This window comes from Hyperolius riggenbachi, chromosome 9, assembly GCF_040937935.1.
Source record: "Hyperolius riggenbachi isolate aHypRig1 chromosome 9, aHypRig1.pri, whole genome shotgun sequence".
NCBI classification, from domain to species: Eukaryota; Metazoa; Chordata; class Amphibia; order Anura; family Hyperoliidae; genus Hyperolius; species Hyperolius riggenbachi.
The window spans coordinates 64,128,627-64,154,414 of record NC_090654.1 but is presented as its reverse complement, the minus strand read 5'-3'; the positions used below and the strand labels follow the sequence as shown (position 1 = coordinate 64,154,414).

Below are 25,788 nucleotides of genomic sequence, written 5' to 3'. Positions count from 1 at the left end.
AGGTTTTGGTGAGCAACAAGTGAACATGGTGACAGGAGTATGAACGTTGAGGAGAATTTTCCTGCATCACTGTAAAATCCGGTGTCATTAGAGGAACCCCTGTGAACAGGTTTGTAAACAATAGAGACTGAGTCTTCTGTGTAAAATGTGTCACTGTGGGGATATTTGGATGAAAACTAATGTGACTGGTCCATGTGCTCAGGGAACTTCCACTAATGTGTCACTGCTGTGTAAACACTCAACTCATCTTGAACATCTTCAAGACAAAATGGAGACGGTCACGCTTCCTTTTTATTTCTTCCTTATTGATGGCAAACAGTGCCACACTGTGGCCACATGGTGAATTACGCTAAGAATTAATTCTGATGTTGAGCTCCAATAGCAGGCATAATGGTGCCTGTACATGGTACAAGAAAAACGTTTAATTTTCCCAATTATTTTACCAAAACAATCAAATCAATTTCAAGTTAAAAAGAATCTTTTCTTTCGATCAAGAAAAATGAACAAATTACCCAATTTTTTCGATAAAAATCCGATTGGACTGGGCAGCACGGTGGCGTAGTGGTTAGCGCTCTTGCCTTGCAACGCTGGGTTCCCAGTTCGAATCCCAGCCAGGTCATTATCTGCAAGGAGTTTGTATCTTCTCCCCGTGTCTGTGTGGGTTTCCTCCGGGTACTCCGGTTTCCTCCCACATCCCAAAAAAACATACAGATAAGTTAATTGGCTTCCCCCTAAACATTGGCCTTAGACTACGTGTATTGACACATAGACAAATGACTATGGTAGGGATTAGATTGTGAGCTCCTCAGAGGGACAGTTAAGTGACAAGATAATATACTCTGTACAGCGCTGAAGAAGATGTCGGCGCTATATAAATACTAAATAATAATAATAATTGGACTTGTTGGAAAAATCTTTATATTTGATCTAACAGAATAATCAAATTAAATTTTCTAAACGAAAATAATGAAAAAATTGTACCATATATGGGCACCATAAGCAAGTCGTTATCTTAAAGTGAACCTAAAGGCATAAAAAAAAATGAGATGAACTCACCTGGGGCTTCCCTCAGCCCCCTGCAGCCGATCGGTGTCCTCGCAGCTCCGCTCCGATGCCTCTGGACCCGCCGGCGACGACTTCCGGTTTCGCCGTCACCGGCCGACAGGCATGGGAACGCGAGTGATTGTTCGTATTCCCAGCCTGTATATCGCCCCCTATGCTGCTATTACTCACCGCGGCTCTCTCTCTCTCCAGCGATTATCGCGGAACCCCATCTCCTCTTCTGCTGAACAGCTCCGGGCTACCATTCACAATACCGGGGGACGCGGCTTGATGGCGTCATCAGGGATGCGCTTATATCTAATAGAGCTGCAGGGGAATGAGAGTGGGCATCGGGAGGTAGCGGGGGATGGGGAAGGAGCGGGGGTATATTAGTGGGTTTTGTTTTTTACTTTGTAATACTGCTCATATCTCTCAGCGCATCCTGGGATTAGTGAAAGGGGTGATTACAGGGAGGGTCATGCCTGACATACTGATGGCCACTAATGCCCGCCTGGTCCATATTGGTAACACTAATGCCTGCCTGGTCCGTATCTGTGACACTAATGCCTGCCTGATGCATATCGGGGGACACTAATGACTGCCTGGTCTATATCGGTGACCCTTATGCCTGCTTGGTACATATTGGAGACACATATGCCTGCCTGGTCCATATCGGGGACACGTATGCCTGCCTGGTCCATATCGGGGACACGTATGCCTGCCTGGTCCATATCGGGGACACGTATGCCTGCCTGGTCCATATCGGGGACACGTATGCCTGCCTGGTCCATATCGGGGACACTAATGCCTGCCTGGTCCATGTCTGTGACACTAATGCCTGCCTGATAGATATCGGGGACACTAATGCCTGCCTGGTCCATATCGGAGACACTTATGCCTGCCTGGTACATATCGGGGACACTTATACCTGTCTTAGCTTTATTATACAACAATACAATACAATAACATTTCTATAGCGCTTTTCTCCCATAGGACTCAAAGCGCTTAGGCTCTCTCAGATTCAGTAATTAGTAGGATGAAGTATTCACACAACAAAAGTTATATTTCTGCAAATGCCAAACTGAACAGGTGGGTTTTCAGTCTGGATTTAAACACGTCCAGGGATGGAGCTGTCCTGATCTGTTGGGGACACTTGTACCTTTCTTAGTTATATTGGGGACACATACCTGTATTAGCTATACTGAGGACACGTATACCTGTCGTAGCTATACTGGGGACACTTATACCTGTCACAGAACTGCATTTACCGTGTGGTAGAGGTAGGTCTAATTATGTGAGGTAAAAGACATGCAAACATGCCCCTTATTTCAGTTCAGAATTCAAGTGTGAGGTATTTTACTACTAAATACTGCACATTTTTAGTCGAAAATTACCACAAGAATTACCTCATGAAATTACATGAGGTAAAATTTGACTTAAACTACCAGAATTCAAAAGTTGATTTTCCTCATGAGGTTAATCAAATTCCATGAGGTAATTATCTACTAAACGCTACCAGAATTGAGCCCATTGGCCTCAATTCTGGTAGGGTTATCAAACAAATTACCTCATGTGAGGTAATTTACCTCATGAGGTAATGATATTTAGCAATTCTGGTAGGTTTTAGTCATGCTTTACCTCATACATATAGACCTCCTCTGTGTCAGTCTTGCTAATGCTGCCCTCCTTCCTCTGCAGGATGTTTGATGTCGGTGGACAGCGGTCCGAGCGTAAGAAATGGATTCACTGTTTTGAAGGAGTGACGGCCATCATTTTCTGTGTGGCGCTCAGTGCCTATGACCTGGTCCTGGCGGAGGATGAGGAGATGGTGAGTGATGGTATTTTAGGGGGCGGGGTTGGGGACAATTACAGGGACTCGTATCTTCTGGAAGGATTGGATCAGGTTTTATAGTTGTGTGTGAGACCAACATAGTGTAGATGTGCATTTGGGATTGCTGTGGTAGTGATGGTCAGTGACGGGCAAATGATTTTCGCTTGCATGCAAATTGTAAGTAGCTTGGCATTAGGCCAGGAAAATAACTTCCTTTTGTTCTTGATTGGCCAAGCTCTATACAGTTCGAAGTAAATTTGCTTACACGCCAAAATAGTTTCCGTACTCTGTTCTCCTTAAAGGGACACTTAAGTCAAACAAAAAAAATGAGTTTTACTCACCTGGGGCTTCCAATAGCCTGCTGCAGCTGTCCGGTGCCCTCACCATCTCCCTCCGATCCTCCTGGCCCCGCCGGCAGCCACTTCCTGTTTTGGTGACAGGAGCTGACAGGCTGGGGACGCGAGTGATTCTTTGCATTCCCAGTCACAATAGTGCCCTCTATGCTGTTATAGCGTATATTATATACCATATAGCAGCATAGAGGGTGCTAATGTGTCTGGGAACGCGAAGAATCACTCGCGTCCCCAGCCTGTCAGCTCCTGTCACCGAAACAGGAAGTGGCTGCCGGCGGGGCCAGGAGGATCGGAGGGAGATGGCGAGGGCAACGGACAGCTGCAGCGGGCTATTGGAAGCCATAGGTGAGTAAAACTCATTTTTTTTGTTTAAGTGTCCCTTTAAAAGACCACTATCGCTAAAAATTTTAAAATTTAAAATGCTTGTGCAGTATTATGCATAATTATAAAAAGTAGATTTGTTCCAGAGTAAAATTCACAGTTTTTTCCTTATGTTTCTGTCACAATAGATTGTAAAAATCTTACAGGTTTTGGACTCTTCTCATCATGGGGGATTCTCCGGATTTTCTTTATTTGCAAAAACACTTACTGAATGGCAGTCCAACTGCCAAAATAGCATGCAAGCGAGTAGAGAGGCTAGCTGTCGGTCATCTTTGTATACATCCTTTCCGTAGTGTTTTTGTAAAGAATAAAGGAAGCCCTGAGAATCCCCCATTAGAGGATGGACTAGTCCAAAATCTGATGCAGGACAGCCACACTTCAACACCTTTACAGGTCTCTGAATCCTGACCTAGAAGGTGGTACAAGCCCCCTGCAGGTACGCCACTCCTGCAGACTCGTGCAATAGAACAAACTCTGAGACTGCACATAAAAGGCTTCTTAACCACTTCAGGACTCAGCCTTTACCCCCCCTTAAGGACCAGCGCTGATTTAGAAGATCTGTGCTGGGTGGGCTCTACAGCCCCCAGCACAGATCAAACAACAGGCAGAGCGACCAGATCGCCCCCCTTTTTTCCCCACTAGGGGGATGATGTGCTGGGGGGGTCTGATCGCTCCTGCATGCGTGTGGGTGGAGGGAGGGGGCACCTCAAAGCCCCCTCCACCACAAGATTCCCCCCTCTCCTCCCTCCCTTCCCCGGAGATCGGAGGCTGCACAGGAACGGATCTGTCCTGTGCAGCCTCTAACAGGCTCCTGCCTGTCATGTGACAGCGATCCCCGGCCGCTGATTGGCCGGGGATCGCTGATCTAGTACAACGCTGCTACTGTTAGCAGCGTTGTAAAAATGTAAACAAAGCGGATTATTTCCGCTTGTGTTTACATTTAGCCTGCGAGCCGCGATCAGCGGCCCGCAGGCTAGGCAAAAAATGGGCGTGGCCATGACCGGATGGAGGCGGAGCTAACTGTAATTTGCCGTGAACCCGGGTGAAAATACACGTAATGTGTGCAGATTTGCCCAGAGAATACGTTCAATCATGTCTGCAGATTTGCCCAGAGAATACGTTCAATCATGTCGGCAGATTTGCCCAGAAAATACATGCAATCATGTCGGCAGATTTGCCCAGAAAATACATGCAATCATGTCGGCAGATTTGCCCAGAGAATACGTTCAATCATGTCGGCAGATTTGCCCAGAGAATACGTTCAATCATGTCGGCAGATTTGCCCAGAGAATACGTTCAATCATGTCGGCAGATTTGCCCAGAGAATACGTTCAATCATGTCGGCAGATTTGCCCAGAGAATACGTTCAATCATGTCGGCAGATTTGCCCAGAGAATACGTTCAATCATGTCGGCAGATTTGCCCAGAGAATACGTTCAATCATGTCGGCAGATTTGCCCAGAGAATACGTTCAATCATGTCTGCAGATTTGCCCAGAGAATACGTTCAATCATGTCGGCAGATTTGCCCAGAAAATACATGCAATCGTGTGGCAGACCTGTCCAGAAAACACTTCAATCGTGTAGCAGACCTGGCCAGAACATAAATGCTACCCCTGGCTGCTAATATAAATTAAAAAGAAAAAAAAAACAAAAAAACATTTACTCACCTGCAGCAGAGCTTCTGTTCCGGCCTCCGTCCAGTGCGCAGCTCCCACGATCCTCTGCAGCCAGCAACTCCTAAAGTCTCCAGAGCAGGGCTTCGGACATTTTACTATAGCCCTGCTCTGCCGCTGCGGTGAACTGATACGGCGTCTATTAGATGCCGAAAGTCAGTTCACGCTGGGGGGTGCTTGGAGAATTTTAAGGGGTGCTTCAGCACCCAAAGCACCCCCCCCCCCGTGCCGCCACTGCCCCCAGTATAGGTAGCTAGCAGTTGCCCCCAGTATAGGTAGCTAGTTGCCCCCAGTGAAGGTAGTATAGTTTCCCCAATATAGCTAGTATAGTTGCCCCCAGGATAGGCAGCATAGCTGCTGCCCCCAATGTAGGTAGTGTTGCTGACCCCCCAGTGTAGTTTGTATAGTGGCCCCCGTACAGCTGCCCTCCAGTATAGCTAGTATAGTGGCCCCCATAGTTGCCCCAGTATAGCTAGTATAGTGGCCCACAGTTTAGATAGTATAGTTGCCTCCATTGTAGCTGGTATGGTGCCCCCCCCCCCCCCCCCCAGTATAGGTAATATAGTGGCCCCCATAGATGCCCCCAGTGTAGCTAGTATAGTGCCCCCCTTGTTTAGCTGCCCCCAGTATAGTGGCCCCCAGCTAGTACAGTGGCCCCCAGTTTAGGTAGTATAATGCTCCTCTCCCCCCCCCCCCCCCCGTGTAGCTAGAAGGAGGGGTGACAGCAGGGATAGCGGCGGGGAGGGGGAAATATCCCCCCCTCCCTCACCTGGGTCCCCTCCTTCTGCCTCTCTTCTCCCCCCAAAAATGCGGGCAGCGGGCCGGTGGCAGTGGGCAGCGAGCAGGCGAGCGCGGAGTATACTCGCGTTACTTCCGCGTATCAGCCTGGAACGCTGCGTCGCCGTCACGTGCCTCTACTGCGCCTCCAATGATTGGAGGCGCAGAAGAGGCACGTGACGGTGACGCAGCGCTCGCCTGCTCGCTGCCCACTGCCACCGGCCCGCTGCCCGCATTTTTGGGGGAGAAGAGAGGCAGAAGGAGGGGACCCAGGTGAGGGAGGGGGGGATATTTTCCCCTCCCCGCCGCTATCCCTGCTGTCACCCCTCTTCCTAGCGCTGCTCTTCCCCTCCTTAGTCAGGTGTAGGGGGGTCGTGGCGACACCCCCCTGGCTGACTGGTACCCGGTGCGCCCCGCCCCCCTGCGCCCTTAGGTAGGAACGCTCCTTCCAACTGCCAAAAAGTGTACGGTGAGCAGGGAGGCTGGCCAGCATCTGTGAATAAATCTTTTTCAAGTCGAGTCTTTATAAAATATAAAAGCTATCCTGAGAATCCCCTATGGAGAGATGGACTATCCCAAAACCTGTTGGTTCTGTCAGATTTCTACTACCTACTGTAAGTGACAGCAACATGGGAGAAAAGTAATTAATGGCTCATTTTACTCTGGAAGAAACATACTTCCTATTTGTATGTGTTTACATATATTTTAAATTTGAAGTTTTTCACAACAGTGGCCCTAACTGTATTAACAGCATATAGAGCAAGCAGAGGCACACAACATTTTCGGGTGTAGCCCTTCCTCAATCTGTCAGATTTTTACTGCCTACTGTAAGTGACAGCAACATGAGAGAAAAGTAATTTATAGTGCATTTTACTCTGGGAGAAATGCACTTCTTTTACACATGTATTTACAATTTTAGGATTTTTTGTGATAGTGGCCCTTTAAAGCAGTAGGATTAGCCATACTATGCCAGGTAAAAAAAAACACACATATATAAGTAGATAAATACTTGATCTACTTACATAACACATGTATTGCACTGTCCACATTTTGATTTCAGTGAATTTTATATAGTAAATGAAGAGAATTCTGTTCCTGGTGGGAACCATCTTTTTTGCCCACCGTTTAGGCTAAATCCTGATATCATTCCAGCCCTTTACTTTTTTTTTTCTTTTCTCCTCCAATCGCTGAGTCACCTCAGCCTTGCTTGCAAACACAAGTGAGCAGGGGATCGTGTTTCAGATAAGCAGCTAGGCAGGAAAATAAATGGAAGAGGAGGAATGTATCATAGATAAAAAGAACCCCCATCATGCAACTGTTTGGCACTGACTATTAAAGGGCCAGTGCTCCTTAAGTACGTGATAACTCCAAATCATAACAGCAGAAAAAGTTTTTAAGCAGGATTAGCATCTTTATTTTTCAAAACACTCAGACCAGTTGCTGTTGAAATTTGATTTTTATGGTGACAATCCCGCTTTAAGCAACATATTTCCTCTATCCCCTGAGTCTGCAGCTTCTCTCCTCTTCTGGGTATTAGAAGGTCAGAGTATGGTATTAAAACGTATCTGTCCATCCATTATATCTGCCCTTTAGTGACCAGAAAATCTAGAACGGTTTGTGATCATAAGGGAAGCTGTTGGGTGTATTCTTAAAGTGAACCAGAGATGAAGCACCCTCATGTATTTACCATATATGGGAACATTAAACACCTACTCTGCTCTCTGCTTCATCCTTCACTGCTCAGCCTGCTTGTTATCAGCCCTGATAAAATCCCCCACTGAGCATTCAGTCTGGCTTTGCTCAGGACTCATTATAGCGGAGTCTGTCTTTGATGTCTTTTCAAGCCCAAGCCTGCTCCCTTCTGGCTTTGCTTTAATGACTCAATATAATGATTTCTGAGCAAAGCCAGACTGAATGCTCAGTCGGGGATTTTATCAGGGCTGATTAGAAGCCGGCTGAGCAGTGAAGAATAAAACAGAGAGCAGGGTAGGTGTTTTCTCTAATGTTTCCACTGATATATATGGTAAAATACATGAGTGCTTTGTCTCTGGTTCACTTTAAAGGATACATCCAGACAAAATTTTTCACTTTTCTGTGGCTTCTTTCAGCCCCTAGAAGTCTGTTAGGCTACAAGCCCTTGTTCCGTCAGGCCTCCGCTCTCCCCTCCGGAAGAACATGACCCGTGGCTGGGTCGGGATCTTCTGCGCAGACGCGCCACGTGCCTCCTGTGATCGCGCTTCCATCAGTGGAAGTGCTCTGCGCTTGTGCAGTTCAATTCTCTCTCTGAACTACGCAAGCACAGAGTGCTCCTGGCGGCGGGATCGCAATCACAAGAGGAATGCACAGAAGATCTCAGCCCAGCCGCATGTTGCAATTTTCCGGAGGGGAGAGCAGAGGCCTGGAACACCTGATTAGGACCTAACAGACTTCTAGGGGCTGGAAGAAGCCCCAGGTGAGTGAAACGTCTTTAGGGAAGTGTTGATCTGGATGGCCTCAGAAGAGGTCGGTATCCCCACTAAGTTTGAGGGGTTCTGGGTATTTAGGGAAGGGTAGCTAGTGCATATCATGAGCATCTATTCTCATGCTTGGGTCAGCCAGCAGTTACATATTGCAATGTTGTATCACTTCCGACCTAATCACCCTTCTCTCCTGTATAGAATCGAATGCACGAGAGCATGAAGCTGTTTGACAGCATCTGTAACAATAAATGGTTTACAGAGACTTCCATCATCCTCTTCCTTAACAAGAAGGATCTGTTTGAGGAGAAGATCAAGCACAGCCCCCTCAACATCTGCTTCCCTGAGTACTCAGGTAAGACCACCCCATCATCTGCGACATGTTACCCTCAACTGATAGTGTTCCCTCCAGCACAGCTCTCCACACTGCACAGATCTCTACAAACTTGATGTTAGTACCAGATTATTGCAGTGAGTTCTTGCACAGAAATGCTACATGGGCAGGTCTACCAGTAATGCACTCAGGGCCGGTTCAATGTCTGATGGGGACTCAGGACAAAGATAACCTAAGGGCCGTCTGCTGCCCCCCAATCTTCCCTCATGACTCGTACATGCTCCTGGGACCCCTGCATAATAGCAGAAATATATCTCATCTCTCCTGGTAGCCGGCATGCTGCTCCCTGTCTTTTTCTTGCTGCCTGCCTCTTGAGACCGGCGCATGTTGCTTAATCACTGGTCTCAGGAGGCAGGCAGCAGGATGGAGATGAGAAGCACAAACATGCGGAATAGAGCACCGGCCGTCAGGACAGGTGAGATAAATGTTCTGCTATGAAGGGAGCAAATAAGAGTTTGGGGGGGGGGGGGGGGGGGTGTTCTGTAATGCCCGGGGACAATTGCCCCTTTTGCCTTAATGGAACCGTCAGCTCTGAATACATGCATGGTGTATGTAGTTTAACCTCTTGAGGACCGCAGTGCTAAGCCTCCCTAGCGACCAGGCCATTTTTAGTAAACTAGGCCACTGCAGCTTTAAGGCTAAGCTGCAGGGCCGCACAACACAGCACACAAGTGATTCCCCCCCCCCTTTTCTCCCCACCAACAGAGTTCTCTGTTGGTGGGGTCTGATCGCTCCCCCCATGTTTGTTTATTTTTTTAATACATTTTATTCTTACTGTTTAAAAAAAAACAAAAAAAAAACTGTTTCTTTAAATAGCTACTACCCCCCCCCCCCCCCCCCCCCCCCCACACACACACACAGCTAGCCAATTATGGCGATCGGCCGTCATAGGCTTCTGCCTATGAGAGCCGATCGCTCTTTTGTCCCCCAGGGGGACAGCCGTGTGACACGGCTGTCCCCAGTACAGCGCTGCTGCCGATCGCAGCGCTGTACATGTAAATAGACGGCGATGACGCCGTCCAACAGTCTCCAACAGACCGAAGGCGGGGCGGAGCTCCGCCCCCCAAGCAGGTGATGCGTGCGCAGCCTGTGCGCGATCTCCTGCAAAACAGAGCCCCAGGACTTTACGCCAATCGGCGCTAGGCGGTCCTGGGGCTGCTGCCACGCCCATCGGCGTGACGCGGTCGGCAAGAGGATAAAGAGAAGTGGATTATCCCCAGCGTTTTGGAGGTGTCGTGGCTCAGTATAGAGGAGAGCCTAAAGCCAGGTTCACACTGGACAGATCAAAAACTGATCCATGTAAAAACTGATCTGTGAACTGACATCAGTTTTTGCTGTTTCGGTGGTTCGCAGTCACGATGACGCATCCGTCGCTCTGGAATGATCGCAGCCTCCCCAAACTTGCAGTCGGTTCGGCGGAAAGTGTCAAATGGATCCATACTAACAGAGCAATGTGAACGCTTCCTTTTGATTAACATAGGATCTGTTCTGTTTTTGTGCCAATGTGAACGGGCCTTACTCTAGTAATATCGAAGACTCTGCTGGGGATGCTAAAATTGTACCTTTTCTTCTGTTCAGACTTCTGACAAATGCCTGGAACAAATTATACAAGTGCATATATAGAGAAAAGTGAAAATGGCAGCGCATCTAACCAAGATGCACCTGACATTGCAAAGGGCTAACTAGCCTCTTAAAGGCACAACTGTGCTCATAGCAGTAGAACAGGTGCATTTGAACTAATGCATCTCACAATACAATAATGGAAGCAAATCCATGCGTTACACATTATCAACTTATTAGGGGACCTTACCCTTGTCTTATTGAGAGAGACATCAGTTCAGTAGCAGGGACGGCTCGTGCAGCCTTCTCTCGGGGTCCCCGCCCTAACCTACGTTTAAAATCACCCAGCAATAAATTATATAAGCCAGATTAGGAGGATGCTGGGAAATCTTCCACACAATGCTCTTGCTAGCGTGACAAGAAAGAATAATTTTGTATTTCTTTTGTAGTTTTAGTAAGAGGCCTTCAGACATGTGAAGGTAAAAATGATGTCCTGAAATTACCTCCCCCTGGTCTGACACTTCCTGATTTGTACGCCACCATCCTTAAAGGGGACCTAAACTGGGAGGGATATGGATTTTTCCTTATAAACAATACCAGTTGCCTGCCAGCCCTGCTGATCTCTTTGGCTGCAGTAGTGGCTGAATCGCACACCTGAAACAAGCATGCAGCTAATCCAGTCTGGCTTCAGTCAGATCACCTGATCTGCATGCTTGTTGAGGGGCTGTGGCTGAAAGTATTAGAGACACAGGATCAGCAGTAGAGTCAGGCAACTGGTATTATTTTAAAAGGAAAAATCAATATCCTTCTCAGTTTAGGTTCCCTTTAAAGGAAACCCCAGGCAAAAATAGATGTCCACCCGGGACTCTCTGATCATCCGCTGGCCAGCCTGGTCTCTTTCTCCAGTCACTGCCAGTCCCACTGTAGTAGGCCAGAGCATGTTGGTCCCAAATAGGTTAAACAAAGACAGATGCTTCCCTGTCTCTATGAGGATTGCATGTTGATGTCTTCCTCCTGCGCTGACTCATATTTGTGCTTTCTTTGTCCTGCCACCAGGTGCTAACCAGTATGATGAAGCTGCCAGCTACATTCAGAGTAAATTTGAGGATCTGAACAAGCGGCGGGACACCAAGGAGATCTACACACATTTCACCTGCGCTACTGACACAAAAAACGTCCAGTTTGTCTTCGACGCCGTCACAGATGTCATCATCAAAAACAACCTGAAAGACTGCGGCCTGTTCTAACCCCACGGTGAGGATCCGCCAGTTTATCTATGTAATCTGCTGTGTGGGGGAGGAGTTACTTCAATGCAGGGAACACTATGAGCCTGTCAGGATGTAAACATTTAAGGTCGCCATACATACGATAGACTATCCAATTCAATTATTATAATCAATTTGGAAGAAAATCGGTGCCGCCAAGTGCATGCCTGTCCGACAATGCGACCAATTTTGGGACGCAAATTGGTCGCATTCTCTATCACGCATGCTGCAAGATGTTGCTCGATCGGGTGTGCGGCGAAGCGATGTGCAATTTCCTAACGAATGCAACAAAACCTCCACTGCTGTCTCCCCTAATGTCACTGTTCCCCGGTGCCCCATGTAAAGTGTATGCATTACTTTTCCGTGGTCTCCGTATGTCCCTCTGCTGCTCCGGGCACGGTCTCTTCTCCATACACGCCCCACGTAGTTTCCTAGTAACGACATGCGTGTGACGTCACACATGCTCGCCCTTACTAGGACACTACATGGGAAGTGTGTGTATGGAGAGGAGGAATCCTGGAAGCAGCAGAGGGTCAAGCGGAGGCCGCAAAGAGGTAATGTATACACTTTACATGGGGCATGGGGGGGCATTGACTTTAGGGGACAGCATTCCCGAGAGAGTTCATGGTGAAATTGATTGGTAATTGGCCTGTGGTGTATGGACAGCTGACAGACCTCTCTCTTATCAGATTGGTCGTATCTGCCCATCATCTCTAGATGTATGGCTACCATTAGGCTTCTGCTGGCAGCATGTTTATAAAGGTGCAGGCTCTGGGGCGAGACAGGGCCTCTCTGTGTGGCTATAGTAGTAATGCTATAGTCCGCAGCCCGTGCACAGGTAATTCAGGGATCCAGCGATTTCCGGACCCCAAATTACTTCTCCCTCTGAGTTGCTACGACTCGGAGGGGGGAAAAGGAATTTAGCGACGCCTGGAATTTCACCCGCAGCAGGGTAAATCCATAATTCGTCTCGCCTTGCTCCAAACTGACCAGGTGGCAAAGTGCCATGCACATGCCCTGGGGCTTGTCATTACTATACCTCACAGGTGTCGAACTCAAGGCCTGGAGGGCCAGATCCATGCCAGTGTTTATGATGGAAAGAGAGGAATGTCTTCTACCTGATGGACTACACCTTTCCTGATTCAGACCCATCAATTCATTTGAGCTGTACCAAAAATGTGTGAAGATCTTGGCCCTCGTAGGACCGGTTTGACATCCCTGCTATACATGCTTTACAATGTTAAAGGAAACTGTCCCATGCAAGGATGCACATTACTAGTTGCATGATGGTTCCAAGTCCATAGATAACAGTAAATGTGAGGTAATCTCTAGTAGATCCCAAAAAAAGGTTGTTTTAACCACTTTTTTTTTTTTTTTTTTTTTTGGTTTTGTCTTTTCGAAAATATTTACCCGCCAACCAATTTTCATTAGTTCAAATGTGGCAACATTCTTGTTAACTATCACCAATCAATCTGGAAATATATATATGTGGGTAGAATTTACGTCAGACACCAGAAAGACTAGCTAGAGGTGCCCATGCATGATACAATCTAATAGTTCAATTTTCTTGTTTATTCGATCAAAATGATCAAGTAGAGAAGAAATTGAAAACTATTTTTTTTCTATGGATAAAAAGAGATTGAATATTCAGTTTTTTTTCCGATAAAAATCTTATTGTATGTAATGGAATCAGGTTGATCGCTTTGAAAATTGAATGGTGTATGGTAGGTTTGATAAAATAATCTAATAGATCAAAATCTTAACGACTTCTGCCTAACTGGACGTATATATTTGTCCAGATAGGGCTGCTCAGGCAATCTGGACAAATATATTCGTCCAGCAGTGTTGCAGCGGTTGGGCGCGCATATACACGTGCAGGTGGCTTGTTCCCCAACGCTATTACAGGGGATCGATTGCGGAAGGGGTTTGAGTGTTCCCCCGAGGCAAATGATCCCTTGTGAATCAATCAACATGCCTCCAATCAGGAGACTTCTTGATTCATGAAAACATAAGGTCACAAAATGTAAAAAAAAATCTAACATTTCCTGGTATCTTACAGGAGAGTGCTTAGCGCTACCTAGTAGCCAAAAAGTAAAATTAGAGTAGAAAAAAAACACATTACACGTGTAATAAAGGCTGATTAACCCCCCACCATCCCCCGTAGCTAAAAAAGAGCAAACACAAAAAACGCGTTTAAAAAATTGTTTTGAAAAAAAGTTACCTTAGGGACTAAACTTTTTTTTTTTAAATATGTATGTTGTGAGGGCATATTACTGTTACCTCTTGCCTATATGGGCTTGCTATTAGTGATGGACACAAAACTGAAACAATGCACCTTTAGTTCCAAATACAATATTGGAGCTGTACATAGTACTAGGGAAATATTTTAAACGTTGCAATAACCAGGACAAATGGGCAAATGTGTGGGTTTTATGCACAGTAAAACTTTTTATTTTACAACTATAATGGCCAAATACTGAGAAATAATTTTTTTTTTTTTTATTATTATTCCCGATAAAATGCATTTAGAATAAAATAACTTAGCAAAACGACCTAAACAAAGCCTAATTGGTGGCAAAAAAAAAACCAAGATGTCGATCGTTTCGTTGTAATAAGTAGTAATAAAGTTATTGCCGAATGAATGGAAGGAGCGCTGATGGGGGAAAATTGCTTCTGTCCTAGAGGTGAAAACACCTGCGAGCTGCAGTGTAAATGTAATTGTGTACTGCCACCTTTAGAGTGATATTAATTGAGCCACCATCATGGTTTTATTACACCTTAAAGAGACTCAGAGACAAACGACCTAATATATTTATACATACCTGGGGCTTCCTTCAGCCCCATCCGCATGGATCGCTCCCACGCCGCCGTCCTCCTCTATCACCGGTACCGGGTCACGTTACTTCGGCCAGTCAGGGCAGCTGATGCAAGCGCAGTGCGCTCCCTCCGTACTGCGCAGGCGCATGCGTAAAGCAGGTGATGGCGAGACGGAGGGTGTCCCTGTGAATGCATACAACTGGCTGGGTAAAATCCTTTATTTTCACTTCAGAGAGCAGTAGAAGCTTGCTTATCTCTGGTCATTAGGAAGAGACACCGAGAGCCCAATATAGTGTAGTATATATTGGACAAGGAAGGGCAATGAAGGTAAGTAAAATAATACTCACAAACCAGGGTTACCTTTTAGGCAACCACTGTAAATGCAGGTGGGGCCGGTTTATGGCCTGTCCCCACTCAGGACTAAGAAGTCGCTCTCTGTAAATCGGAAAGAAGGGGGTATATCACCCCTCCACCAAGGGTGGATACAGGTATCTCAGAAGACGGCTCTGTTCACCTTCTGAGATATCTCTGGTCATTGACAAAGGCAAGAATCTCCCTGTGCTTGTGTCTTCACTCTGCCGCCTCCTTTTCTGCTGAAGTGACTCGGCTGTTGCCAAGGCGATGTGTCTATTCAGCAGAGGGAGGAGGCAGAGTGAAGACACAGGGAGGTTCTTGCCTTTGCCATCATTAGAGATAAGCAAGCTTTTTACTGCTCTCTGCAGTGAAAAAATAATTTTACATTCACATAATATACATTTTATGTACCGTAATTTAAATTAGTTATGGAAATTTTAGTTTTGGGAGTATAATCCCACTTTTTAGACTGGTAGGAGCATCTCTAAAAAGGTGGGGGCCATATTCATCACTAATCTACATAGTACAGTGCCAGATGTTTGAACAGGAATATGGACGTTCAGCCATGCAACTTGAACTAGTTAGCATTTGCATAATGAGATTCCCGGCTGGAGCAGTTCTCTCATCGGGGAGAACAACCGCAGAGTCAAGCTTCCGGCAGTGGTGAGCGCTCCTGGACGCGACCATGCATGCCAGGAGGTGTACTCACATTGACAAACTACATCTCCCAGCATGCATTGTTGTGGTCGGAGGCGCGTGACACCAGGTATTGTCTAAAAGGAGATTAATTTGGCAACCACCAAATCCCGTTTCATTTCAGGTGTATTTTAAAGGACAACTGTATTGAGAGTGATATGGAAGCTGTCTTATTTATTTCCTTTTAAACAATACCAGTTGCTTGGCTGTCCTGCTGATCCTCTACATCTAATGCTTTTAGCCATAGACCCTGAACAAGCATAGGCAGGTCAGGTGTTTCTGACAAGATTATCTGCATGCTTGTTTCTGGTGTTATTTAGACGCTACTGCAGCCAAATAGATCAGCAGGGCTATAAAACCACAGTAACTGCTCTAGTTGTCAGTCTGAATTGGAGTTCTTGTGGAGCGCTTCCTACTAGATATTCAACAATGCAAAACAATGGATACAGCGCTCAGTACTACTATAGGATAAAAAGTTCACAGAACTAAAAGTTCATAAAATGTCTATTTTCATTGTATCTTGAGAGAATTCGTGACACCCGTGGGTTTTCCTTCAATCGAGTGAGTACCACCACCAACCCCTAGAAGGGGACACTCACTCTTATTAGTAGACCCTCTATGAGAGTGCATAGAGGTCATTGAAGGCCACCCTTTGCCTGTGACGATCTCTTGATGTGCAGATATCTTTCACAGATATCAGTGATCTCCCCCTCAATGTTGGTTGCCTGGCCGACATAGGGATGCTCCTTCAAAACTTCCATAGCTCTACACCATCTTAAAACCACTTTAGTCCTACCCTACTACTTTCGACAGAATATGTCTCAAGGGCCTTAGTTCTAGCTCTTAAGTCAATGGGCTTAAAGGGAAGGTCCAAGCAAAATAAAAAAAGAGTTTCACTTACCTGGGGCTTCTACCAGCCCCATGCAGCCATCCTGTGCCCTCGTAGTCACTCACTGCTGCTGCAGTCCCCCGCTGAGAGCTTTCCGACCTCGGAGGTCGGCGGGCCACATTGCGTACCTTTTTACGCATTCCCACTAGTGCAGGAACATTAACACATACATTTTTACGCATTACTGGTTCAATGCGTATAAAGTTACGCATTTAACCAGTAACGCGTAAAAATGTATGTGTTAATGTTCCTGCACTAGTGGGAATGCGTAAAAAGGTACGCAATGCGGCCCGCCGACCTCCGAGGTCGGCAAGCTGCCAGCGGGGGACTGCAGCAGCAGTGAGTGACTACGAGGGCACAGGATGGCTGCATGGGGCTGGTAGAAGCCCCAGGTAAGTGAAACTCATTTTTTTTTTATTTTGCTTGAACCTTCCCTTTAAGCGAAAACTTGAATGATCATTTTAATGACTGTACGCTTCCTGTCATTCATTTTGGGCAATGCTGAAAGATTGATCCGGGAACAGTGGTTAGTTCCCGTAGTACCCCAATCCATCTTTCACTAGGTTCTTAGCTTAGGGTCATCTCTAGTGTCATCATCACTCTGCTCATCTCTAGTCTGCAAGAGGCGTGTCTCAGACTAAGCTTGGATAACATTGTACACAACAGGAATAGTTTTGTCTTATGTTATTTTGTTCTTTCTCTTTTCTGCAGGGTTGTCAGCCTCACTGGTCAGTTTGGGAAGCAGAGACCCTTTTTTGCCCCTCTGTGGATTTTCCCATTTTTATCCTGAGTGTCTAATTTTGTAATTAACCTTTGCTCTGCTGGATGAAGACTGCTGTGAAGAGCGGTCCTCTTTACACCACTCAGCTACAGTTAAGAAGCCTCTCGCCAACGCCCCGGAGTCTGCTGCCCTGCCTTAACATGCAGAGCGCCTGGTGGTGGCGGATCGCAGTCTGTGCGCCTGGCTGATGTAGAGGCAGGGCGGCGGGATGGATGTGGCGCAACCTCTTCTCCAGGATTGACTTGGACTTTTTCATATCTGTCTTTTATTCCCGCCATAGATCCAGATACAGAAGCGTTTTGTCTGTGCATGTGAGGGTTAAAAGGCAATTATTAACTCCTTGATTACAAGGAAAAGCACAAAGCAGCCCAGATGCTAGCCACACAGGTAACCCAGCAGAAGACTTAAAGCGGAACTCCAGTTAAAACTTCAGCTTAGTTTTGGACAAAGAGGAAAATGTGGGGACACCACAGCAAAGGAAGAAAAAAAATCATTCCAAACAGGACACAAACAGAAGTAAAAACCTGAGAAATGTTCTTCTTTTTTTTTATGCTCTGCCACGTGAAGTTTATTTATAGATATCTGTGCCTCAGCTGCAGAGAATTTTCCTAATTTTCTATCTTGATGACATCATAGAAAATGTGGGGAAATCTCTACAGTGGAGAGACAGACCGCATGAAAACCTAGTCAGGTTTTTTATCCAGGATCCCAAATTTTAAATAAAAAATATTGGCTGAAGTTCCGCTTTAACGCATTCTGCGCTGGTAATGGGCTACGCATGTCGTCCCCGTCTGTGCCGCAGACGTCTGGCTTATCGCAATGAATTTTTATCCTACAGAACATTCCCTGTGTATATTAACCATTCCGTCACCAGGGGGCAATCTAGAGCACAATGTCTGCTTCCCTTCCCCACCCCCTGCGCTGAGGGTGCTTGATCGTTGCACTTCACCAGTGAAAGTCTCAGTGTCACATTCCACAGAGAGAAAAGGTGTAAGAATTTTCAGTAAAATGAAGAGAAGCATAGAATCTAGAGCTGGGCTGGGAGTCTTCTCTGCACTCAAGGTGAGAGGAGCCCCACCCCTCAGACAGTAAATAACGATAGCTTTTGTGCCTTCAGCTGTTCTGTGTGTGTTTTTTTTATATTTTATGTTTATCTTAATAAATATTGTAAGTTTAGCATCAGCACATAACAAGATAATATTAGGAGCTGCTGCTCACCTCTTACTGACTATCCTGCCTGGAAACTCCCAACCAACCTTCTGCTGGGCTTCTGTGCTCAGCCATCATCTTTCCCATGCAACCTTCAATTCTGTCCGTGGAACCTGCAGCCTTCTCTCCCTCCATCCTCTGAACCCTGCAGCCTTCTTTTCCATTTCTCAAACCTGCCGCCTTATCTTTGCTCTGTCTCCAGAATGTGCCGCCTTACCCTCCCTCCGTCTCCAGAACTTGCAGCCTTATGTTCTCTTCATCTCCAGAACCTGCAGCCTTATCTTTGCTCTGTCTCCAGAATGTGCAGCCTTACTCTCCCTCCGTCTCCAGAACTTGCAGCATTATCTGCCCTCCATCTCCAGAACCTGCAGCCTTATCTTCCCTCAATCTCCAGAACCTACACCCTCATCTTCCCTATTCAGAGCATGTTGCCTTATATTCCATCCATTTTCACAACCTTTAGAGTTTATCCTTGGCCTTTATCAGGAACCTGAAGCCTTCACTTCCATTTCTGGAACCTGCGGCCTCCTTATCCCTCCATCTCCAACAGCCTTATCTTCCATCCATTTCCAAAGCTTGCAGTAGTATCCTTCATCCCTGTTGAGAACTTGCAGCTTTGGCTTTTGTTTAACCTACAAACTTATTTTATTGCCCTACTTGCTTATCTTTTATCCATCTCCACAACATGCAACTCTACCTTTCCTCCACTCCTAAAACTTTTAGGCACATTTTTTCTTCCTCTCCGGAACATGCAACCTTAAATTTTCACCATTTCTAGATGTATCAGACTTGTGTTCTATTCTCCAGAACATCTTCCTCCATCACCTGAACCTTAGGGCTTCGCTTTCCTCCATCTGCAGAGCCTGCAAACTTGTCTTCTTCCATTTCTAGAACTTGGCATCTTATCTACCGTCTATTTGCAGAGCCGGCAACCTTAAATTATTTAATCTCCAGAACCTGCAACTTTATATTCCACCTAACTCCAGAATTTACAGCCATATTTTCCTCTATCCCTATAACTTGCAACCATATCTTCCTTCCATTTCCACAATCTGTTATCTTTTTCATAAACAGAGACTATTTTTTGAACCATATTCAAAACCTGCAGCCTCTCTTCTTTTTATATCCAGAGTCTTCAGACCTATCTTCTGTACATCTTCATATTCGGTTTTCCTCTGTCTATACAATCGCCAACTTCTCACCATCCTTTTAACTTCAGGTTTCTTCAATCCAGGTTTTCTTCACTCCCATCATCTTCCAACCTTAAGTTGTCTTACAGTGCCCATACATTACCCAATTTGTGGCATTGATATGCGGCAGATTTGATCATAATGATTGAAACTTCTAGACATCGATGCCGGAACTTGGTCTCCGGCCAGAAATTGATCAAAATTACGATCAGATCTAGCATGCTGGAAAGTTCTTGCTCAAAAAGGTTTGTTCAGTTGTGCGGTGGTAGCGGATTTCTATTTCCCAAGGACCAACGGACCCCTGGCCTGTGTATACCCTGGTAATGTGTACCCCCGGGCTCACCTATCCTCTGGCGCATCTCCTCCAGTGTCCTAAGTTTTTTTCAACATCACTGCCAGGTGCCTGTAACCTGAAAACATGTACAAGGACACGTAGGTGCCACCACGTCACAGGATACCACGTAGGTGGCACCACGTCACAGGATACAGGCACCCCTGGCAGCAATAGAGAGAAGATTCAAGACACTGGAGGAGGCATGTTGGCGGATAGGTGAGCCGGTTGGGTGCACATTACATTTTCAAGTGGTACACATTACAGGGGGGGGGGGGGGGGGGAGACATGCGGGCACAGAGGCAGCGGTACTAGTATGGATGATTTCCAATAGATTTCATGCTGTGTGAGGGCAGGTTAATAGAAGCCGCTCGGATCAGATTCAATCAGAGAGTGGTCTATCTAAAAAACTTTTATAACCATCTAACCTCAGATGGTGGCTGCATCTTCCACAACTGCCCAACCATCAAACTTGTTGCCTTCATCTCCTAAGCTTCTCTATGTGCCTGCTCCCAGAATCCTCTGCTCATCCCAGCTTCAACCAGAATAAATGGCCATTCTGCATGCTTTCATTGCATGAGTCTCTCGCATAGCTGAGGCCTAAAGAGCCATTGAGCTAATGATTGTGTAGGGTAGAGGTAAACTGTAATGTGTTCATGGGATGAAGTATGATGGGTCAAAGTTGGTTGGTTGGTTGGTTGGTTGTTTTTAATATGTCACATTTTGACCAGAGAAAAGGACCAAATTGATAAGTTATGTCAATATGAGACTGTACATGTTAACGGTGGATCTCCTAAAGCAAACCAGAAGCTAAAAACAGAAAAATAATGTAAAGAGTGGCAAGTGCTATATTCTTATATGATAAACTAGTAGTTTCCGGGGTTCAAGGATTCCCCGATCCCCAGGCCTTAATTTTTTTTTTTTTGACTGGATCCCAGCCTTCTGGCATGTTTAAATATCTGAACACCACATGCCTAGTAAAAGGCTCCGCTCGTGCACGTTCCTTTTCCTCTTTCCATGAGTGCTTCTGTCTACTGGACGTGTGCAGCTCGCGGACTTGCTCATGCCCAGTTCAAATGTGTTTGCTTCCATGCACTGGGCATGTGCGGTTCAGGAACTTGTGCATGCACAGTGCGTATGCACTACTCTCAGCTGCAAAAGCTTCCTGGTCTACTAGGATCCAGATGGAAATATAAGGACTGGATGCCTGGAAAGGACTTGGATATCTATATGTAAGTTTATAGCAGACAGGGCACCTTTATATTTATTTTTTTTCTTCAGTGCAGGTACCCTTTAATGAGGGACTGCTAGGTTGCAACCCAATTTTGCTGCTTACAGGAAATGGATAGTGGTTTTTTTTTTATTGTTTTATAGGTTCAGTACTATGAATGAGATTTTGAAGAATGTTCTTAATTTGTTTAAAGTGGTAAAATATTAAGTATCCTAAATGGAAATGTCATGTAATGTTTGTCTAGAGCGCCACCAACTGGCTGCAGTGATCAGCTTTGGAATTACTAGACGAGTCTGTTTTACTGCAGCATACTAAAGATAACATCCCTCCATAGGGAACAATAGTTATCAGTCACAGTCTGGAGATTTAGCATTTGTAAAGTCACAGGCTTGCGTTTAGTGCAGCTGTAAAACAATACCTTATGCTGTTAAGAAGTTTTACTAGTTACACCAGCAGGTGGCGCTCTGAGAAAAAGTGTTGTATTTATTTGTAGTATTTCATGTGATACTGGTATAAAAAAAAAAGTAAAATTCAAAACTATTTTTAAAATTTTATGTTTTAAGCACTGAACACAGATCAAGCAATTTTACTTAAAAAATAAACTATTCATTTCCTGTAAGAAAATTGTAGTAGCCATGTTGTATATATGGTTATCGGTTACTAACCGTGAGCATCAGTGAAGCATGAGGCACTCTGTGGACAGGCTGAGCTGTGACTCTGTCTCTCTCTGTTATATGTAGACAGGTCCAATCTATGCTGTGTAGTTTATCTCTGCCCTGCACACAGCAGAAGAAGATAGTGCCTAGGAGATGTAAAGAAGGGATAGGCCTTACTCGTGGCTGTAGTTCAGTCCGCATAACATGGCTTCCCTTATGCCGAGATGGGATCAGGATTTGACCAATGTATTCATTTCACACTGCGGAACTAAGAGGAATACTTCTGTACATTGCTCCTCCCTCTCTGTACATTGCTCCTCCCCCATCTGCCAGCACTTGTCTTTCCCCACACTGATTTTTATTAGATTTCTCTCTGAATTTGTTCACAAAGTTTTAAATAATAAAATGTAGAAATGTAAATTCTGGTCTCATCATTTCACTTATCTATTTGCGTCTGCTTTTTTTTTTCCTGCAACATAAAAAATACCAATCTACCTTGAATAGATAGTTCAGTTGTGTGGAGGATACTGTTATTTTTTTGTTTGATTTTGTTTTTCAAGGACTGTAAGGATATACTGTATTTTTTGGACTACAAGACTCACTTTTTCTCCTCCAAAAGTGGGCGGGAAAAAGTCACTGCGTCTTATAGTCCAAATGCAGGGATTTCCTGACTTGTGAATGCCTGCCAATACTAACCTCCAACCTGCCACAATGTCGGGGACTCCCTGTACTGTGCCCATGCAGAGGACGAAACAGGGGGACAAGAGGGACACAAAGGGGCATTGAGGAGAACACAAGGAGGACAAAGGCAGACACATGGAGGACACAGGGAGACACAAGAGGTACAAAGGGGCATGAGGTACAAGGGGGCATAATCCACAAGATGCCCCTTCACCAGGGATGCACCAGGTTTAGTATTTATTTTTCCCCCGGTTTTTGTCCTCTAAATCTAACTGCGTCTTATGGTCAGGAGCGTCTTATAGTCCGAAAAATACGGTAAATAACCTTTTAAAGCCCCCAGCTCTCCCTGCCCTGCATAGTCTCTATCCCACTGCTGCATTATGCGTAGTTGAAAATCCACTATACAGGCTTGACTTTTCAGCAATCATAGGAGCAACAAAAGTGCGTAGAGAACACTGAGCAATATGAAATGCTGGAGAACGCTTGCAGTATTCAACATCTAATTTATTATTAGTGAAGGATCACCGCCTCCGCACAATATGGCAGGAGGAAGCCGTACACGATTGGTGACCTCACAGCTTTGTCATGAATTGAGCAGTACGCAGCTGGCAGTGGTGTGATCAATATTTAAATACAGTACAAAATAAATATAAGGTGCCCATACATTATTACATTTTGCGGGCCAATCTACCTTTTCGATGTGATAATTTTATTGGATCGAAAGGAGAATCGGTACTGCAACATGCCCACCAGATCAATGTTTTCATCGACTTTCGGTTGATTAGATCGATTGGGTATGCTGGAAAATCTCACAAAGACTCCATCGGGTGCACGGTGGTAACAGTTTTCGACATAGCAATGACAGGCGGACCCCCAGCCGATTTCCCCCTAGTGTATATGGCCCCCACCGCCTCCGTGCAGTGTTGACGGCCTGTCTGGCTGGCGGGAATCCTGGCCTCCTCCCATATCCTGCATCATCGCAAGCATCTGTACCATGTGACACTGACCCATGTAGCAATGTCACATATGCATATATTGGGGGGCAGCAGCAGGATGATTTCCAGTAGATTTTGTGCTAAAATGTTTTGGAAATTGGTGTGCAGTGTATGGAGAGACAATAGACCCCACTCTGATCAGATATTATTTTTTTGTTTTTTTAGTACAGTAATTGTCTTTTCAAACTGTCCATACACTCTAAATTCAATGAAATGTTTTTGCACTTCATTTTTTATGCAAAAGTTTAGAACTGAATGATAGTTTTAGCAAAAAGTTTCAGAGAACTTTGCAGTAGTCCAGCCGTGATGTGATGAAGGCATGAATTAGGGTTGGAAGATCCGCTGGATGAGTGCAGTAAAACAGCGCAGGGGATTTGGGCCCAACCGGCTCCACCATAGCCCGTAATAGGAATTGTGGCTATAGCAACGCTCATTGAATGATTTGGGCGCCGTCAGAAGATGTAACCCAAATTACTATAAAAACACTGTAATTCGGCCGCCAGCAATAGCTGGAAGCCGAATTACACATTAACTCCCCTATCCATAGCGGCCTGGAGGGGGAATAGTAATTAACGCAGCTGGGACTCGTGCAGGAGCAGGGTGAGCAGTTTATCAGCTTTACCCTGCGCCCGAGTAATATGTACTCCTGCTGGAGGTATGAGGTGTGTTAATCCTTGCAATGTTCCTTAGGTGAAAGAAGGAATGTTTCACAACAGCTGAGATTTGATTCCTGAAGTTTAATTCCCGATCATCACCTGGATGGTAAACCCCTCTAGTGTGGTTACTCACCGTGTGCTTTTGACAAGCATCAAATTGATCTAAAAGCTTATGATGTATCTAATACAGTTCTATGTGTAGATGAATTCCCCCCCCCCCCCCCCTCCACTCACGCTGGTTACATACCTGTAGGCTTGGAGCTCTCTCCCATGGCAAGGATTTGTTTCAGCAATTTGTGCTACAGTAGCTCTTCCCTGGATCAGACAAGACACAGAGCATTTATAACCCACTTTTCTCCTGGCGGACTCAAAGTGCCAGAGCTGCAGCCACTAGGGCACATTCAGTAGCAGTGTTAGGAAGTCTCCATACTGGATAAGTGGTAGCTTACTGAGATCTGAACCCTGGTCTCCTGTGTCAGAGGCGGAGCCCTTAACCAGTACACTATCCAGCCATGATGATTCCATTGGTGTGGGTCATTGGTTGTTCTTCCTTGACCAATTTTGGAACAGCCTCTCATGATCTGGAGATTCTCTGGCCCAGCCATCTAAGCATAACAGTTTGGCCATTGTATGCATCTTAGACTGTTAAGGTCCGTACACACGCCGGACTGGAGGCAACGGCGGGTCCGTCGTCACCTCCCGCTGGGTGGGCGTTCCAGCGACAGTCCAGCGTGTGTACAGTCTGTCTGCAAACTGATACGGCTGTTTCTGAGCGATCCGCCCGGCAAGTTCAGTTGCCTCCAGTCCGGCGTGTGTACGGACCTTTAGGCTTCCTCATTTTAAATTCAACACAGAACCTTCCAAGATTTGACTGTCCACTTTCTGTCTGAAAGGAAACCTGAAGTGGGGGGGATATGGAGGCTGATTTATTTATATCCTTTTAAACAATGCAATTTCCTAGCTGTTCTGCTGATCCTTCTCCTCTGATACTTTCATGCATAGAATGCAAATCAGGTGTCTTGATTAAAATTACTATTATTAGTATAGTGCCAGCATCTTCCGTAGCACTGTACATAATACCAAACAAATAGGGGGAGCATAGACACATGAGGAGTTCAACACAATGTTCAATTAGGCCAAAATGTACCACAGTGGCCAAGCTATATGGGATACAGAGGTAGCGACCGTACCAGGGCCCGTCAACTAGAGGGGCCCACCTTCGACCACTTTGTTGGTGCTTTGCTTAGAATTATCACCTATAAGTGCTTTGATCAGTTGTAACCATTATTAGACACTTCTCCCCAGCCTACACCTCTCTGACACTGGCTGTCCTTGGCAGGTTTGTTGCTTCATATCAATTGTAATATATAGAGCGCTTGGTGGGCCCAATGTTAAACTTGCCCTGGGGCCAAGAGCTCCTAAGCTACGCTACTGCGGGCACGTTTATTTGGTTAGGTACAATATAAACGTGGGGTTGAAGGGGAAGGTATCTGCCCTTGGGAGCTTTCAATCTAGAAGGTAGGGGCTTGGAGACACTGGAAGGAGATGGAATACATCTAAACAAGGCAC

The 25,788-nt window shown here is 45.7% G+C and overlaps 1 protein-coding gene across 1 annotated transcript in view; it reads left to right on the top strand.

Moving 5' to 3' along the window:
• GNAI2 (G protein subunit alpha i2) overlaps positions 1-22,307 on the top strand; it is a 124,329-nt gene extending 102,022 nt beyond the window's left edge. Inside the window, exons 6-9 of the mRNA XM_068252941.1 lie at positions 2,740-2,869; positions 8,716-8,869; positions 11,525-11,722; positions 17,201-22,307. Coding sequence (XP_068109042.1) covers positions 2,740-2,869; positions 8,716-8,869; positions 11,525-11,715 — 475 coding nt within the window. The 3' untranslated portion in view covers positions 11,716-11,722; positions 17,201-22,307. The remainder of the gene's footprint in view (positions 1-2,739; positions 2,870-8,715; positions 8,870-11,524; positions 11,723-17,200) is intronic.
• The last annotated feature ends 3,481 nt before the right edge of the window (positions 22,308-25,788 follow it).